Below are 19,426 nucleotides of genomic sequence, written 5' to 3'. Positions count from 1 at the left end.
GAATACAGCGGTCTGTTTTTCCAGCTCCCTTTGGAGGAATCTTGGGTTCTTTCAGTGTAAGGCTGTTACAGATAAGCCTACTCTGATCATTTGTGTGGACGTATGTGCTCATTTCTCTGGGGTACATATCTAGGAGTGGAATTGCCAGATCATAGGGTAGGAATATGTGTAACCTTTTCAGCAACTGCCACTAAGTTTCCCAGAGTGACTGTGCCATGTAACACTCTAACCAGCAGTGTAAGAGCCCCCTGTGGTTCTATATATATGTGTATATATAGTTGATTTACAGTATTATATTGGTTTCAGGTGTGCATCATAGTGATTCAGTATTTTTGCAGATTACAAGATAATGGCTGTAATTTCCTGTGGTATATAATACATTCTTGTTGTTTATCTATTTTATATATAGTAGTTTGTACCTGTTAATCCCACACCCCTAATTTGTCCCTCCCTCTTCCCTCTCCCCTCTTGTAACCAAAAATTTGTTTCCTGTATCTGTGAGTCTGTTTTCTGTTTTGCGTACACATTCATTTGCATTATTTTTTAGACTCCACATATAAATGATATCATACAATATCTGTCTTTCTTTGTCTCACTTACTTCACTAAACATAATATTCTCCAAGCCCATCCATGTTGCTGCAAATGGCAGAATTTCATTCTTTTTTATAGCTGAGTAGTATTCCATTCGGTGAGTGTGACAACTTCTTTATCCATTCATCTGTTGGTGGACACTTGGTTGTTTCCATGTCTTGGCTATTGTAAATAGTGCTGCTATGAACATTGGGGTGCATGTATCTTTTCGAATTAGAGTTCATTTTCTTTGGATATGTACACCCAGAAGTGGAATTGCTGGATGATGTGGTAGTTGTACTTTTAGTTTTTTGAGGAGCTGTTTTCTGCAGTGGCTGCACCAGTTCTGTGGTTCTTGACTCGAGTTGACTCAGGAGTTTCTCTGGGCTCTGCTCTGCTTGTCAGTCTCAAGCCACCTGCTCTCCCAGCTGGTATCCCTTGGCTGATACCCTTCCAGTTTATTCTGTTGAAATAGCTTCACAAGCGATTTTCTTTTCATCCCTTTTTTGGGCAGTTACTGTGCTTTCTTAAAGGTTTGATGTTTTTCACCAGCTTTCTTCTGTAGTTTTTGTCATTTTTAAAACATTTAACCAAACACAACTAACTGTAGAAAAGTACAGAACATATAGACAAAAGTAGTAATAAAAGGCACCCATCATTCTATGTAGGGATAATCTTGTTAAGACAATTTTCTTAAACATTTTTTTTTATTGACTTATAGTCATTTTACAATGTTGTGTCAAATTGTTAAGACAATTTTTGATTAAAAAAATTTTTTGTGGGGGAGGTAATTAGGTTTACTTTTTAAAAAATCTTTTTTATTGAAGTAAAGTCAGTGTACAATGCTGTGTCAATTTCTGGTGTACAACACAATGCTTCAGTCATACATGAATATACATACATTCATTTTCATATTGTTTTTCACCACAAGCTACTACAAGATATCAAGTGTAGTTCCCTGTCCTATACAATATAAACTTGTTTATCTATTTTATATATATCAGTCAGTTACTTATTTATTTTTAAAGGAGGCACTGGGGATTGAACCTAGGACCTTGTGCATGCTAAGCATGTGCTCTACCGTTTGAGCTATACCCTTCCCGCCAGACAGACTATTTTTAAACACATAGATATTTACTTTTTAAGCATCTGAGTGAATTGAGACAGTTAGTAAAAATTATGCTGGTAGAGGTTCTCTTGGATGATACAAAACTTGAATGTAGAAGCCAGTGTATGAAGCACTTTCCATTTCTGTTGCTTGTTGGAAATACCACTTCCGTTTGGCTTCTGGAACTTTCTGGGGACTTTGTGTCATCCTGGCTGCTGTCTTGATTTTTTGCAAGGTCAGCAGTCAATCTAATTTTATACAGGTAATTATAGAATCAGAATTGAGAGCCGGGATCCCCTCCCCCTCCACACAGCAGGAATCCCTGCTCCGACCTTCCTGCCTCCGGAACACCAGCAGTCCAGGGAGCTCAGTCTCAAGGCGGCTTGAGAGGGGCCGGCCAGTTCTGATTATTAGAAAGTCTTTCATGTCCTACCCCTCCCAGTTCATGCACGGTGGGCATCGCTATTCCACGCTTCTTCCTCTGGGTGGGTTAGTTGTTCAGGTCCCTCCCTGAAAGATGTCTTGGTTCTTGGCCCCCCCAGGAAACTCATGTCTGTGTGTGCCTCGCAGGGAGCTCACCTACTCTGCAGATTCTAAATGGGGTATCTTAAAGAGCAATGATTTCTCTTTTCTCAGAAAGGGGAATTAACAGATGTGTCCCTGTGTCACTCTCTCAGTCAAGCCTAAAAGTGCTGTTAAAACCTCCGTTCTATTCCCGTGTGCAGGCTCAGGACTGTTGACGAAGGAGTGATGTCTGTGCAGGTGTCTCGGGCTCCCAGCAGAGTGCCCGTTACCACTTCCGGCCTTGAAGATGGGGAAGCTACGGCAAAGAGCGATGAAGTAGCTCGTCTGGGTGGCTCGCCGGGTAACCAGAACCAAACAAAGTGGGCTTCCAGACTTGCTCTTTGTCCCAAGGGGACATCCCCCGGCGTTGCTCTCCCACCGGCACTGAAGCTGGGGGCTCAACCCAGCCTGGGGTCTCTGCTCCTGACTCCCCGGGGAGTGGGAGGAAAAGCAGGGAAGAGGACTCTGTTTGGAAATTGGAGAGAGAAGACATTTCCCCTGAGCTTCAAGGTTTGACCAGCACTTTTCACTTTGTCTTTTTGTCCTCCGTCACACCCTTTTCTCGAGTGAATGTGGATTGAAAGCATCTCTAAAATCAGCTTTGGGTTACTTCTGAGAAAAGAGCAGGACTTTATTTTTTCCTGAAAAAAGGATTTTCATTCCTGTTGCTTTCTGCTTCCACATGGTTAGTTGTTCCTATGGCATCAGACTGTCGTGTGGGGCGTCTCACTGCTCTGGGGTCACTAATCTCAGTCCCACAGCTGTCCCCTCTGACCCAGACATGGACCAGGCACCCCGCCTGCTGTATTTTCCATTGTGGGGCGGATGATGCAGCAGTGAGGTTGGGAAAGTGCTGAGTGGGGAAATGCATGGAGCTGTGTGGGCAGGGTGTGTGGGTTTGTTCATTCATTCATTCATTCATGCAACCAGCAAATGTCCATTGAGTGCCCATGTGTGCCTGGGCGGAGGCAGTTGCCCCAACAATGTGGTTAGAATGCACTGGGGGAGATGTGGGGGTGGAGCTCAGATCTGAGCACCGGAGGGGTCCCCTCCGGGAAGGACTCAGGAGGCTCTGTGAGGTATTTGGAGTGCGGGTGACCCTCAGGAGATTGGCTGGTACGTTTTCCTTCTCAGTCCTCAGGCCTGGTAGGAAACTAGGGAGGAAAATATCTTTCCTGGAAAGGGAGGGAAGGAAATGAACTTTAATTGGGTACCTCCCACAGTGCCAGGAGCAGTTTCAGACCATTTCATGATCTCAGTGAATCCTCAGAGTTACCCCAGGAAATGTGTATGTTCTTAATCCCATTTGGCAGGAAACTATGCTCGTGCCCGAGGTGGGATCTGAACCCAGGGTTTATGCACAAACCCACTCTGTCCAGATCCACCACAGGAGAGGGGCAGGGCCCTCCTCAGGCTTGGCAGGAGTGATGCTCCCTTTCCTGATCTGCTTGGTGTTTGTGAAGTCACTGGGTGGTAGACTTAATGCTCTGGGGGGTTTTCTTTATGTATGTTATGTTTCAATAAAAGTGTTTAGGGGAAAACACACACACACACACAGACACACACACACACCACTCCCTAGAAAAGGATCATGAACTCTGTAAAGTGTTTTAGCTGCTTATCTTCTTGACTAAATTGATCCCCAATTGTGCAGTCAGTAAATGCCAGCCCTTCTTTATGCTTGAACTTGGGTTGTCATGTTTAACACATAAAAGTACAGGACACCCAGTTGAATCTGAATTTCAGGTAAACAATGAATAATCTTTTTAGTGTGTAAGTATGTACCATGCAATGTTTGGGACATAACACATACTTTGCAATTATTCATTTACCTGTAATGAAAAATTGCTCACTGTTTATCTAAAATTCATAGTTAACTGGCAACCCTGGTTTGGGCGGAGAGCTGAAGCTGGTGAGGAATGGAGCTGAGCCTTATTTGAAGTATTAGAGGATTCTGAAGCCAGAGGGAGGGAAATAGTCCAGGAGGAAAGCAGGTTGGGGGCAGGATGTTGGCAGGGGGATTCTGAAGGGCTGAGGGGAAAGCGAACCACTGTCAGGAGAGCTCTGTGTAGGAGAACCTGACAGGTGAGGAGCAGGGATGTAAGTGCCGTACCGCGCAGCCTGCAAAGTGGGTTCAAGCCTCTCTGCTGAAGGTTGACATTTGTTCTAGAAGTTGATGTTTATGCAGAAGTCCTGGGAAGTGTGCACAATTTTGAGCCTTCTCTCAAGGAAGAGTGACGTTAGAAGTGAGCTGACTTGAGAAAGGGGCTTCCAAATCTGTGACAATTTCAACAAAATGGATAATGATAAATATGGATTACAGCCCAGAGAATAAAATAAATATCCATGAGTCCCTAGTGAAACAAAGACATAAACAGGGAGAAAGGAAGAAAAAAACACTCTCACACAGAAGATTCCATTAGAGAATTGTAGAAAGGACGATGGAAAGAGAAAGGTCACCACTTGGAAAGACCATTGTAGTCATTGTTTCAGGCAAGAATCATCAGTGGATGCTGAATAATGGGCAAACACGTAGAATGAGGAAAAGGATATTTACTTAACCTCAAAGGATTTCCTCATGAACATCTTATTCATTACAAAGAGAAAGTGTAACTTCACAGTGGAGAAACCTGACAGATTCTACCTTAAGAAGAGATCAGAGTTTCTGTCCCCGGGAGTTAAGACGTGTCAGCACCATGTACATGCTGATAGGACGCACTGAAAAGGGCATGTCATCACTTCTGGGGAGTCCCTGCCAAATACGCAAAACCTCAGTCTGATCATGTAAAAAGCATTAGATAAACCAAAGTGAGGGACGGTGTGCAAAACACTTGGCCAGGGCTCTTCAAAAGTGTCACGGTCATGAAAGACAAAGACTGAGGAGCTGTCCCCCATAAAAGGAGGCCAAGTAAACACAACAGCTCAGTGCAGTGGATTAAGTTCTGGGATTGGATCCTGGTCCAGAAAAAAAGGACATTAGAGGGACAATTGGTGAAATTTTAATAAGCTCTATAGGATAGTATATGTGTGTGTGTACATATATAAATAATATGTAGTAATATTTATTATATCTGGGTTAATTTCCTGATTTTTAGTAATTGTCCTGTGGTCGTGTAAGAGTTCACGTCTGGCAGATCTGGATGAAGGGTGTATAGAAAGTCTTTCTATTACTTCTACAACTTGTTTGTGGGTCTGAAATCACATGAGAAGACCCTGGAAGTCTACGGCCATACCACCCTGAATGTGCCCGACCTCGTCTGATCTCGGAAGCTAAGCAGGATCGGGCCTGGTTAGTACTTGGGTGGGAGAAGACCCTGGAAGTGAATGGGCTTGGGGTGACAATGGGGGAGCATCAACTCTGTGTGTGGGGAGGGTCTGGTTGTGGGGCTGCAGGATGCTCTGAGGAGCACTTTTCCCGTAGGTGTCAGAGACAGAAAGGATTTTTGAGCAGTTTGCGTGAGGTATTGTATTTATAACATTGTTTAAATCTTAAATCTTGTTTTTGATTATGAAGGTAGTATATCTTCATTTTAGAATATATGAAAAATGAGGAAGAGGTTAAAGAATGAAAAAAAAATCCTCCAAAAGGCCTACTTCTCAGCAGTAACCGTGGACAGTAATTATTGTTCATCCTTGTCATCACGTCTTTACATATAAATATACTTGAAAAAAACAGGAGAGAACAATGTGGTGCATATGCATGGTGGTCCCATCTCCTTTTTTCATTTAACACTGTATCATGAAGAATTTATGTCATAAAAGAATATTCTAGAACTGTGTTGTCCAATGCATGAGGCATTTAAAATTAAATTTAAAAACAGTTACGAAGGTGTGCTGGCCACATTTCAAGTGCCCAACAGATGTTTGAGCTGTCATATTGGACAATTCAGAATTGAATGTTTTCTTTTTTCTGTTTGTTTGTGGGGGAGGTAATTATTAATTATGTTTACTTATTTCTTTATTTTTAAAGGAGGTACTGGGGATTGAACCTAAGACCTTGTGTATGTTAAGCATGCGCTCTACCACTTGAGCTGTGCCCTCCTCCAGAACATTTTCATTATCACAGGAAAAGTTTTATTGGACAACGCTGCTGTTAAATATGATTTTTAAAAGTTATATAGTATTTATTTAATTCTACCTCTTCATTTGGGTATTTGTATTGTTTCTGAGTACCCATATGTAAGTGTTTTAATAATAGTTTAACGACTATGTTTATTTTTTTATAACAGCTTTGCTGAGATGTGATTCACATACCGTAAATCCACCCTCTGATAGTGTACAGTTCAATACAAATTCTCAGATTGATTGACATGAAGGTTTTTTAAGGCTTTTGATACGTGCTGCCACACTGCCCTCCAGAAAGGCCGTCCACATCTGTGCCTCCACCAGCAGTGTCCGAGAATGTCCTTTCTCTGCATCCTCCATGACACTGTCATCAGTGCTTTTCGTCTTTGCCCGTGAGTCAGTGGCATCTTTGCATTTGCCTCCAGGCAATGTGGCTCATCTTTTCCTACATTGATTGGCCATTCCTATTTCAGATTACAGTTGAGAAAGACAACCGGCCTCTGTGCAGAGACTGGAGGGAGGGGAAGGTCACAGGTGGGTGAGTCCAGTAGCCGCAGCTGTAGGCTTCCCTGGTGGCTTTAGGAGCGGCTGAGGGTGGGGTGCAGGTCTTGCTCCGGGGTACTTTGAACTCCTTTTTCCTATGGAGAGTGAGGGCCGGGAATGATTGAGGCCAGAGAATGGGAGGGCCCTGGGGCAGAAGTGCACCTGCAGGTGGCCTGGCAAGGCTAGCTCTGGCTTATGGTGGTGACTGGGAAACTGCAAGAGAAACTTCTTTTCCCACTGCAGTGAAATGAGGCCAACGTGGGTTTTGAGCAGCTTTCAGAGTGAAGAAAGTAGACTGTGCAATGATGCTGTAGCCCTGAATGGCCTTAAATACTTCCCTTGTGGCTTGGTGAGAGTTTCAACCCTTGACCTGGGAACTATAGGGCGTGTGGGAGAGAGGGCAGGCAGGGGAGGCCCGGGTGCCAGGGAGGATGGGGTTTGTTGTGTTATCTGCATCCGTGGTTCTCAACCTTGGCAGCACCTTGGAGTCAACTGGAGGCACTGTGGTCCTGTCCCCGAACTGGAACCTAGTGATGGGCTTCTCCCTTGATTCCTACAGCCAGACTTGAGAGGCGGCCATCTGCCTGGTACCTGCCGCATTTGGGGTTTTTCCCGTGAGCTTGTGTTGTGGCTAGGGGGAAGCCTGTTGCTGGGGCCACTGGTCCAGCTCTGCCCCTAACACTTGGCTCCTCTTCCAGAGCCTGTTGACTCCCAGTGCTGCCCAGAGCCACCCAGGTCCATAGGCTGCAACTTTCTGCTGAGAAAAAGCCTTGCTTAACTTGGGTACAGAATAATTCATTCAAATCTGCCCCCTCGCAGCCGCCCCTACACCTGACTGCATGCCCCACCCCGGCCTCAACGCGCTTCAGCGCAGTACGTGGGTCATGGCTGTGTCATGCCACATGGCGTGCGGCATCCGGTCAGAGCTAAAGAAAATGCCCACAGCTCCCAGAGGCCTCCCTTCCTCCCTGGGAGAGGAGCGGTCACCTGGATGAGGCCCAGGGGTGAGCTAGGGGTGCAGAGCCACTCCCATGGGCTGGCCTGATGGGGCCTTTTTATTTATTATTTCACAGTGCTGCTTGCTAAGTACGGGAATATCAGCTGCCAGCAGTCTCATCCTACACGTGCCCACGTGCGCACACACACACACAGGCAGGTTCACAGACAGAAAGAGAAGATGGAAGGCAAGGGCCTCTGGGAACTCGCTGGGGTGTTGAAAATATTCTAGATCTTGATCTGGGTTTACATTACATTTGTCAAAACTCATTGGATGATAGACATAATTTGTGCATTTCACTACTTGAATTCTATCTTGAAAAAATAACCGTAAGCAGAGAGTGAACTCTCGTTAATGAGGTGCAGGCTGAAGTGTTCAGGGTGCAGTGGACTGTTGTCTGCATCTTACTGTGAAGTGCATCAGACGTAAGATGGATTGTTGAATTGACTGAGGGACGGACAGCAAAATGCTAACACTTGTAGACCTGGGGTGGTCGGCATATAGATGTTCCCTGTATGGTTCTTTCCACTTTTCTGCACGTCTGAAAGTTTTCATAATAAAATGTCAAAACAGAAGAACCACAAACAACCACCGCTGTGATCTCTTGAGCTTTCCATAAGCAAATTTCCTCAAGAGCCAGTTTCCCTGGCTGGCACAGTGCTGTTCCTCCAGACAACAGCCACACCGGCTTCCTAAGGGAGTGTTGGTGAAGCGACTTGAAGGCCCTGGACTTCGTGTGTTCTCTGTGGACCTGGTGTGGTTGGTGTGGTCAGTGCAGACACGTTTAAGGATGTGTTAGCTTGGAGTTCACTTGAAATGATGAGAACTCTGAAACACGGGGCTTTCTATTCTGTAGGCAGAATGCGGCTGGAGATTTGCAGCCTGAGAACAGCCTGCCGGATGGGAACCAGAGCTAGAAAAAGGTGTCTGAGTCCCTGACCAATGATGTGAGCTGGCTACCCTGCTGGACGCTGGGGGACTTTTTCATATATATTAAAATTTTTGAAAAATCAATTTTATATTTATACTTTGTCTATAAATTGTGTGTATATGTATAATCAATTTTTCAGAATTTTTAACATTATATATTTAAACATATCCAAACATTTCTTGAGATGAGACTTTTTTTAGCTATAAAACAATGCCTGCTCTTTTAAGATTTTTTTTTAAATACAGAAGATGCAAAGAAGTAAAACCAGCCTTAACTTGACAATTTTGTAAAGTTCCTGAATCTTTTTTTAAAAAATTTCAAGCATTATTTACATAACTGTATTTTTTTTCCTTTGACTATCATGGGGGAGTTATTTGGAAGGGAGACTCCAAAGCCTCCTTTCATGTGGACTGGCCCAGAGCCCGGGCTGCTGCAGCAGAGCTTCTGGGCTGGTCTAGATTGAGAGACTTCGGTTTATGCACAGAGTGAGATTCTGGGAGGCGTGGAGCTTCTTTGAGAGCTCATGTTACAATGAAGTGACTTCTTGCTAATGCAGTAACGTTACTATCATCCTTACGATTTACATGCCTGTTTATTGAGTGTTTATAAAAGAAGGACCCCGTGCCAAGCACCCTTCGTGTATTCTCCCCTAGGAACCCTATAAGGGGGCTGCCGTTGCCCCCTTTCTATAGATAAAAGACAGGGCATCAGGGAGTTTAAGTAACCTGCCCTGGTCACGTAGCTACTAAGTTGTGGACTTATCTGAGGCAGATGACTCTAGAACTTTCTGGTTTACAACTAGCCTTTCTTCCTGCTCCTGGAAACATGTGGGGGCAGGTAGAACGAACCTCTTTTTTCTAATTAAGAAACTGATGCTCAGAGAACTTACCAGGTTAACTTAAATGGTGAGAGAAGTGAGTTGGTGGGAGGCTCAGGTTAGAACCTGGCTTTTTAATTTCTGGTCCATCATGTTGTCTTCAGAGTTAGAGAGCCAGAGAGGGCAGAAGCCCTGTAGAGAAGGTCCAGAAGAAAGCCTGAAGGACTCAAAAGGACAGAAGGGTAGGTCATAGGGATCCGGCAGGGGAGCAAAGGCAAGGGGCTGAGACCCCGTGGCCAGGGGATGGGCGTAGGGAGGAGCGCTGGCTGGGCAGTCTGATGGCCTGGGGCTTGGGGCCTGATCATTCTCTGCAAAAAGTGAAGATCCTCATTGGTGGTTCCCATTGAGAATTAAAGGGAACAATTTAGTTGAAATTGCCTGACCTGTGTACTTGGCGTTTTGGATGGAATTGTGGGAACCTTTGAAAGCTTTGGGCAAGGGAGTAGGTGGAAGATGTGGAGGTATTCTGAACATTAGCGTGCCCTGTGGAGGGGGCCTGGGATTGAGCCTGGGGGCTGATTCCTGCAGTTGAAAGGACTGAGAGTCGAAAGGCTGATAGGGAGAGAGAGCGTGAGAGAAAAACTTTCTAGAGGAGTGATTGCCAGGATTTGGTGACGGGCTGGTATGGGGACAGATGGGTATCTCGCTTTGTCCATCGACTCACTTTACACTGGCTCCCTCCTGACTCCCGGCTGTGCTCTTTCTTTTATTCTTTCTTCCTTTTTTTTTTTTTTAAATACTCATTTATTTATTAATTTACTGAAGTACAGTCAGTGACCATGTGTCAATTTCTAGTATACAGCACAATGTCCCAATCATGCATAGACATACATATATTTATTTTCGTATTTTCTGTTCTTTCCCTTTCAGGAGCCTGTGTGAAATGCAGCAAGGGGGTGTTCGGGGCCGGCCAGGCCTGCCAGGCCATGGGGAACCTCTACCACGACGCGTGCTTCACCTGCGCAGCCTGCAGTAAGTGTGTTTGTGTTGGGGGCAGGGTAAGGAAGGGAGGAGAGCGAAGAGCATCCTTCCTGGAGACACTTGGCCCACGGCCCTCCATGGTCTGCAGGAAGGCAGGAGGGCGTCCTCTGTAGCAGGGTTTTGCACACCAGCACCAGGCCCAGCAGGGTTAGCTGACTTATCACGGAGCCCCAGGGGTTGCCTGTGGCCCACTCGGGTGACAGAGAGTTGAGCAATCCCTAGTAATGTCAGGTTTGTAATGTATATCAGAAGTCGGCAGAATTGGGAGGAAAGCGCTGGGATTCACCATCATCCCCCGTATTGTCAGTTACCTCCCCAACCGTGGGGACCAGACAACCAAAGGGTTACCCCAAGGTGTGGTGGGGTTCTTTATAACTCTTTGGCCCTGGTCTTTTATTTGGAGGCTGCTGTTCAGGTGTGAAGTGTGTGTGCACGAATGCCTGTGTGTGCATGCATGCCGATGCCTCTTAGCAGACACATGTCGGCATCTTTGTACTTCATTACGGGCACTGTGTCCAGATCAGCAAGTCAGGAGACCAGGCCTTTGCTCAGCTCGGCAAACTGCTCGTTGAGCTGATGGCAACTACAGTGGAAGATTCCAACACATTGCAGGCTGTTTGCCACGACTGACTGAGTCACAAGTTGTGCTTGTTTCTTGGTCTCTACCAAAGACTAATTTTGAGGAGCATTTTTGGAAAATGTCCCACTGACGTTCTCTGATTTTATACCCAGGCTAGCAGCCATCAATTAAAAGAAAACATTACAACAAAGCCACAGAGCGTCCGGGTCTAAGGGGTCTTATCTTCTGGCTGGGTGGTCCTCAGTCCTGACTGTCCATTAGAATCACGCGGCTGGGGGAGGGGATGAGGGAGATTTTTAAAGCCAGTAATGCTCCAGCCCCACCCCAACCAGTGCAATCAGAAGCTCTAGGGGTGGAATTTCTAGAGTGGCGCACGTGTATTGTTTCCAAGCAACTCAGGTGACTCCCGGGTGTGGCCAGAACCGAGCACCTGGGGTTAGTGCCAGGCTCCTCATTTTAGAAGCTTCTGGAGACAGGAAAGGGAGGGGCTTTCTCGATTGGTTTGTGGCACAGCCCTCGAGAACCTCCTGGTTCCCAGTCTGAAATGCACCAGGTGAGCTCAGGGCCTGCCACGCCTTGACGGCACAGGCTTATGCCCGGTTGCAAACCTCGGGCTTCACCCTCACTGTGATTTCCCATTAAAACACATGCCTGCGAGTTTACAGTTTACACCTCGATCAGCATTCACCTTTGTAGGGAAAATTGTGAAAGACTGAAATGGATCACAAAGTCTCCTGAGCTGTCCGCAGTGGAAACCTAGGAGCTGTCTGGTTATCGGATTCCCTGGGTCTCTGGGCCTTTCCTTGTCTTCGAGCTGTATTACACTCTATGCTGTAGAATCTCGTGGTTCTGGTCCACAGTGGTGCAGACTATGTCTGGCGGAGAAGCTGTTGATTGTCTCCCTGTGGAGATCGAACCGATTTTGCATCTGTTAAGCAAATTTACCCCAGCATTTCTGATGGCCTGCGTAGAGATGGTTCTTTGCAGTCTCCCGGTTGTGACATCTAATTAGTCCATCATTAATTGATAAGTTAAATAAAATCTTTGACCTGTGTTTGTGTCTTATCTGTTGAAGAGTTGCTATCATGCCTTCTTTTAAAAATTGTCTTTTGACTTTTGGCTCCTGCAACTCTTTCTTGATGTTTGTTCTATCTTCCAGAAAAACAGAAGATAAATATTGAATAGAGGCTGTTTTTCACCTCAAACAATTTATCATTAAACTAAGAAGGTTGTGGGGAGGGACCTATTGGTGAGTCCGCTGGTTCCACCCTCGGCTGCTTGACTAGCTATCAGTTCCTTAATACGTTGAGTTTATCCTCAAATTATGACAAATACGAACACTTAGGAAGACAGCTGCTTTGGGATTGTACTTGCTCTAGCATTTATAGCCCTTGTGGTCTGTCTGTCTTATTGCTTCCTACTTCCTTATTATAGTCAGACTGAATTTCTCTTTTCCATATCCATGTCTCTGATCACGCTGCTCCCTGGAACCTCCTTTCCCCCTCACTTCATGCATTTAAATTCTGTCCAGCCTTTAGGACCCAGCTCCAATGCCTCCTCTTCCAGGAAGCCTTCCCTCTTCCAAGAGCAGGAAGGAACCATATCTCCCGAACTGGGCATGCCCTGCCTTCCCACGTAGACTATGAACCACTCTCTCTGTGACTCTAGTGTCAGCAAACCAGGCCCTAGAACAGCTGCTGGAGGAAACTGACTTCTGTCAGAGAGTGAGCGGTGGCATTCCCATTGTGGGTAGACACACGGCTTCTTCCCCACTCACAGGGAGCAGCTGGAGACCCAGGCACGTGTCTGAGCAGCTTCTCATGGACGCTAGACATCATCTGCCTTTGTTCAGTTAAATTACTCCTGCCAGTAACTGCTTTCAGCAGAGAGAGGCACTGGGGTGCCCCACGTCCTGGCTTTGCAGGTCCTCAAGTTTGTTTCTGTGAGCCTCGACTCGTGGAGATAGCACTGCTGGGGCCGGGCTCATCCAGTCCGTCCCCTCCTTCATTCACGGAACAGAAAATGGGGCCAGAGAGGGGAAGAGCATTTCTCAAGGTTAAAAACCTGGACAGTGGAGCCGACACCTGAATCCATGGCTCCTGAATCTAGATTAGATTAGCCTTGCACGTCCCCATTTGTCTGGCTGGTTAAAGTGTGTGTGTGTGTGTGTGTGTGTGAGTGTGTTCTCTGTTTTCCCATTTCATTTATGAAAATAAGCTCGCTTAAAACACCATCAAGATTTATTTGTGCAGGTGCACAGACACACACGCACACACATGCACACACTCACCTCTTGGGTCTTATCGAGACTTTATTAAAACGTAACGTTGGGACCTTTGGAGCTCACACACACTTAGAACGCAAGGCCAAGTCCTGACCGATTTGACCAGTAAAAATATAACCAGCTCCTTCCAGGTTCAGATCATTTATTCCTTTCATAAGCAACAAAAGGAAGGACCTGCCAGAGGTGCCTTTGTCCCTCTCCCACACCCCAGGAGGGACGACACTGAAACAGAAGGGCCGGTGACTGCAGTGCAGGTTGGGGGATGCTGAGCTGGCCCTGGGTGTGGCTGAGTGGTCTTATCCAGGGCTCCTTTCTGAGGGGTGGAGCAGAGAGCCTGCACCTCATCAGAGATGAGAGACTGTCTCATCTCTTGGAGACGCTCTTACAGCAGCTCCTTGCGAGCCTCCCATCCTGTGCGGGAGGATCCCGAGGCCTGCCCCTCCCCCAGACAAACCTCTGCCTCTGGTTGGTTCACGTTCTCCCGGGCATCGCATCACGGCCGGCTCCCCACCCGCCAACAAGCAACAGCGTTTTCTTTCATTTTTAGTTGTGGGAACCTGACAACCACAAAGAAAAATTTAAAGACGAAAACTAGTTTTGTGATCATTCTGGAGCAGGTATTTTCACTAATATTTTCCCTTCTAGATTTTGTCCAAATTTATACCCCCTTTTTTTAGAGTTGTGAAAGTAGTGTGTAAACAGCGTGGTATCCTTTTGTGATTTAACATTATGTCATAAATTCACCCGCAATAATAATAATCATTTTGACAGTCACGTGGTCATCGACTGAGCTGTACCACGGTTTGACGGCTCTTAGCGGGTTTCGGGCATGTTGGTTATTACCGAAGCCCCGGCAGATGCCTTTGCGCTTGCGCGTTTTTCTCCCTCTCCTGAACTGTTTCCTTGGTGTTCCTTCCCCGAGGTGAGAATTCAGGGTGCAATGCGTGGGCGTTGATGTGGTTTGTTAAAGTTCTTTCTTGACGTGCTCCTCCTCTGGCAGTGGCGAGTGTGTTTGGTTGCCATGGAGATGTGTGCGGTGGGTCTCCCTCCCCCCTCCCCCGCGGGCTCTGCCCACCCCAGGCGGCCGTGTCCCCAGCTGGATGCCCTCAGGAAGCCGTTGGCACAGTGTAGGGTGGGTGGAGGGTCGGTGAAGAGGGCAGGGGTGACCTTGGCTGGTGTCCATGGTGCTCTGGAAGTCAAGTGGCCTGACTGGGGAGAAGCTGGCGCCGGTCTGTGGCTCGAGAGAGGCAGAATGAGAAGGAAGAAAAAGCGTGCTGGACTCGGGTCAAGTGGAGTCTCCTTGGCACCTTCCAGAATAGACTGTGAGGGAGAGAGGAGGCCAGGCTCTGTCCTTCTCACCCCCAGGCCATTTGAGGTTCAAAAAGTAAGCTTTTGTTGAATTTGTAAAGACTAAGTATATTCTATCCTGGAGTCGTGGTGAAACCAGTCTGCTGTGTTCATGGCCGCTATTATTTTTCAGCTGTATGAGCTGGAAAATGACGGACTAGATTAGACAGTCTCCTCCCCAGAAGCCCATAGACCACAAGAGGGGCCTGGCCCTAGGGGTGAGGCTTGGGGGGCAGGCCGTCCCGAGGCCGATGGGGGTTATGCCCAGGGCGGGCCTGGGCTCAGAGGAAAGCAGCCGAGGGCCAGGTGTTGTCCACTGAGGGGGCAGGGCTGGGATGTGCAGGTCAAGGATGTACAGGTGACTGAGTGCTGTGACCTAGCGCTTGTGCTCCTGGTGGGGGTGCGGGTGCACTGTGATCTGCCAACCACACCTTAGGGAAAAAACAAAACTAAGAATATATTCCATTGCCCATCCCACCTTCCAAAAAATCAAACATCCATGCCTGTCAAAGCTTGTGAAGGGATTCTGTAGTGAAATCTCACACGTTTATTTAGACCCCGTCAGAGGGAAGTCTGTCTGCATGAGAGAAATCCTGCTTCTCGAACATTCGAAAGTGCCATTTCATTCCTTTAGATAAATCAAAGAGCTAGAAGCGAGCCCAGTGTTGTGGGACAGAGGTTTCTTAATGAACAAATCAGCGACTGGCGATCTGTCAACCAGTAAGCTCCCATCCGAAGTACGGGAGGGTCCTTGGAGGCTGTTTTGTTTTTCTTAACCAAGTCGGAGTATAGCTTCTGACATCGTGTTAACCTTCTTCATTGCCTTTGTGAATGCTACCCACCCAAGCCTCTGAGGATGCCCAGATTCTGAAATAATGGTGCCTGAATTAGGAAGGTCTTCCTTTAATTCACTGCAGGCCTGCTTCCTGAAGACGATCATCTCAGTATTTATAAGTAATTCACAGGTGAGCCTTCTAGCTTACTGTCACCCTGCCCTGAGTCCTGAGCCCTCACCAGGTCCTTGTAGCAGTTCAGCACTGTTGTCACCCTCACTTTGCGGATGAGCAGGGGCTTGGGGAGTTAAGTTTGCTTCTGGTTGGTTACATCGTGTTAAGTAGCCTGCTTGGCTGTTGAACCCAGCACGTGTGGACCCACGACCCTTGCTCGGAGACGCTGGCTCCGGACATGGGATCTTGCCATAGCTTCTTAGGTTCAGCTGCTGGCCGGGAGCTGTGTGACTGCAGAGGTTGGGTTTTGTGTTACTCTTTTTTTTGCTTGCTTGTCTGTTTTTTTGTGGGAGGGAGGTAAATAGGTTTATTTGTTTATTTATTTATTTTTTCAGTGGAAGTGCTGGGGATTGAACCCAGGACCTCGTGCATGCTAATAAGCATGTGCTCTACCACTGAGCTGTACGCTCCCCTCCGGGATACTCTTTTTTTTTTTTTTTTTTAAACATTTTTTTATTGAGTTATAGTCATTTTACAGTGTTGTGTTGAATTCCAGTGTAGAGCACAATTTTTCAGTTATACGTGAACATACATACATTCATTGTCACAGTCTCTTTCGCTGTGAGCCACCACAAGATCCTGTATATATTTCCCTGTGCTACACAGTACAATCTTGTTTATCTGTTCTACATTTTGAAATCCCAGTCTGTCCCTTCCAGGGTACTCTTGACTTGCGAGTGCAGAAGGGTGGCCTGGGACTTGGAACAGGGGAGCTAGAATTCGGTAGTGGGTGGGGATGCACCTGTAGGAGAGAAGTGGGTTAAGGGCTTTGATCCCTGCATCTCTGAGCTGTTGAGTCATCCCAGTATTTCTCATCATATTCCACATTTATGTATGAGCTGAATGAGTCAGCTGGATCTAAAGGAAAAGCTGAAGACCAAGAATGTGAGAAAAGGAGAGTGGGCGGATACAAAGGAAATCAGTGGGTGAGGGTGAAATCAGGAAACAACCAAAATAAACGGAGCTGGGTACCGGGCTGGGGGCAGGTCAGAGGAGAGCAGAGGGGTGGCTTTTACTTAGAGTGTCATCAGAGGGTCTCACGTCCCTCTCCAGCAAACCCAGTCCTGCCGGGTGCACTGGAATTGGGACCAGACTTGGTTTCCCAGATCAGACTTGGTTGATGCAATCAGAGGCCATGAAGTTCCCAACAGCGTGAGGACATCAGATCCTTCGTGCCTGTGACATTAAAGGCATCTGGGCTTTCTGAGCTGTATTGCGAGGGTAACTCCAGTGTGACGGGTAGCATTAATTGCCACATCTGCATTCCAAGCACCTGATAATTGCACATGAATGATTTGAGTGGAAATCTGCACCTTTTCCTTCAGTAATCTCAGACCAAGGGAGAGACCTGTTGGTACCTGGTGTCTCCTCCACTCTAAGAGCAGAATGGAGGGTGTGCAGATATGCCAGGAGACACTCCATCCTAATTAGCATGAAGACATTGCACTGGGTGTCTTATCTCAGAGCCAGAATCCAGGGTTTAGAGAGTGAGACCTTTTACGGAAAACTGAACTTTATTCTGGCATCACAGACATTGCCTGGATCTCCTTGGGTCTCTCATCTTGCTGAGAGCATTTCTTCTCTCTTAAATGTTCTGTGTCTCAAATGTTCTCTTAAACGTCTGTCCCCCACTCTGGCCCTGTGATGATTAATTTTATGTGTCAATTTGACTGGGCCATGGGGTGCCCAGATGTTTGGATATTATTCTGGATGTCGGTGAAGGTTTCTACCTGGGAGTAACACTTGATAGACTGAGTAAAGCAAGTTGCTCTTTCTAATGTGGGTGGTCATCACCCAATCAGTCGAAGGCCTGAATAGCGTCCTGGAGTAAAGGGATTTCCTCCCTCCTGACTGCCTAAAGCAGGGACACCAGTTGTTTCCTGCCTTTGGACTGAACTACACCATCGCTCTCCTGGGCCTGCAGCTGGCTGACTATAGGTCATGGGACTGGTCAGCCCTGAAAATTATGTGAGCCAATTCCTTATAACCAATCAGTCTCTCTCTCTTCCCCTCTCCCTCCCCCTGCCCTGCCTTCCCCATAGATACACTGACAATTTCTTTTGCACCAGAGGTTGCATCGGTGCTCCCATTTCTCTGACATGGGTCGTACTATGAGTCACTGTTTATGGAGTGTTTGCTCTGTCTCATGCCCCTCATTTGCTTCCAGCCACACTCATTTACACAAGAGGAAATCGAGTCTCAGAGCCGTTGCACAGCTGGTGTGGGGGGGACTGGGGTCCTTGCCACCGCTCTGTGGTCCTCACCCTTTACTGAACACCAGCCCCAGCCCCAAGGAGCCTGTTACAGTGCACAGCCCCGGCTTCACTAGCAGACATCCTGCTTCAGGTCCTGTTTGCCGCCCTGCCCACCTCCAACCACGCAGCTGTGAGGGGACCACTCCCCGGCTCCAAGACCTCTGCCACTTCTCATAATGTCTTGGTCTAATTCCTTTACTTGATGTTGAACACATTCTTTCAAATAGTTCCAATTCCTCTCTTGTCTGCTCTCTGACCACTGTCTCCTCCACCCCCTTTCCCCCGGGATCCCCAGCCGCACTGAACATCACCCACCCTTTCCCATCCCTGTGCCTTGTCACCCTCCTCCTACCAGGTACATATAGCTCTCTGAGTGACATCCTCCATCTCATCTCCATCGTGGCTCCTTGGATGCAGGTCTCGTGTCCACCTTGTTCATTTACCTGCCTCGTGGTGCCTTGAATTATGATTAGATTGAAACCATCTGCAGGGGTCTGTGTCTCCCCCTTCATGGTCAGTTTTGTGAGAATGGGGACAAGTGTTTAACTGATCCTGATTAACCCTTGATCTGCCACCTTTAGTGTAATGCTGAGCACACAGCTAACACCAAGTAAGTGTCGGAGGACCTCAAGGTGACACTTACCCATTACCCTGTGTACATAAGCTGTCACTCCTCACCCTCCACCCCTCTTTTTCTAGCCCTAAGCAACCGCTGATCTAAGATTTGCTATTCTGGATGTTTCATATAAATAGATTCATATAACACATGGCCTCTTGTTAACTAGCTTCTTTCACTCAGTAGACTGTGATCCAGATTCTTCCATATATGTATGCATGTATCAGAACTTCATTCCTTTTTATGGCTGAATAATACTCCATGGTCTGTAGGTACCTCATTTTATTTATCCATTCATCAGTCAGTGGACACTTGTTTCCACTTCTTGGCTGTTACAGACAATGCTGCCATGAAGATTCCTGTGCACATTTTTTGTGTGGACATATGTTTTTCAGTTCTCTTGGACAGATACCTAGGAGTGGAATTGCTGGGTCATATGGTAACCCTATGTTTAACTTTTTGAGAAACTGTTTTGCAAAGTGGCTGCACCATTTTGCCTTCCCACCGGCAATGTAGGGGAGTCCCAGTATCTCCACCTTCTTGCCAGCACTTGTGATTGTCTGCCTTTTTGATTCTAACCATCCTAGTGGGTGTGAAGTTGAATCTCAGTGTGGTTTTGACTTTCATTTCCCTGATGACCAATGGTGTGGAGCACTTTTTCGTGGGCTTATCTGTATGTCTTATTTGGAGAAATGTCTA

The 19,426-nt window shown here is 46.8% G+C and overlaps 1 protein-coding gene and 1 long non-coding RNA gene across 2 annotated transcripts in view; both read left to right on the top strand.

The window, feature by feature from the left end:
- Nucleotides 1-19,426, top strand: part of LIMD1 (LIM domains containing 1) — a 60,595-nt gene that overhangs the window by 15,777 nt on the left and 25,392 nt on the right. The window contains 1 exon segment of the mRNA XM_006173916.3: nucleotides 10,528-10,629. Coding sequence (XP_006173978.2) covers nucleotides 10,528-10,629 — 102 coding nt within the window.
- Nucleotides 1,644-8,823, top strand: LOC116657230. The gene is made up of 3 exons (XR_004312299.1): nucleotides 1,644-1,654; nucleotides 5,617-5,622; nucleotides 8,486-8,823. It is a non-coding gene; the product is annotated as an uncharacterized LOC116657230 (long non-coding RNA).

The sequence above is a fragment of the Camelus ferus genome, chromosome 17 (genome assembly GCF_009834535.1).
Source record: "Camelus ferus isolate YT-003-E chromosome 17, BCGSAC_Cfer_1.0, whole genome shotgun sequence".
NCBI classification, from domain to species: domain Eukaryota; kingdom Metazoa; phylum Chordata; class Mammalia; order Artiodactyla; family Camelidae; genus Camelus; species Camelus ferus.
The sequence above is the reverse complement of the archived record's forward strand: the minus strand, read 5'-3'. Positions and strand labels throughout refer to the sequence as shown.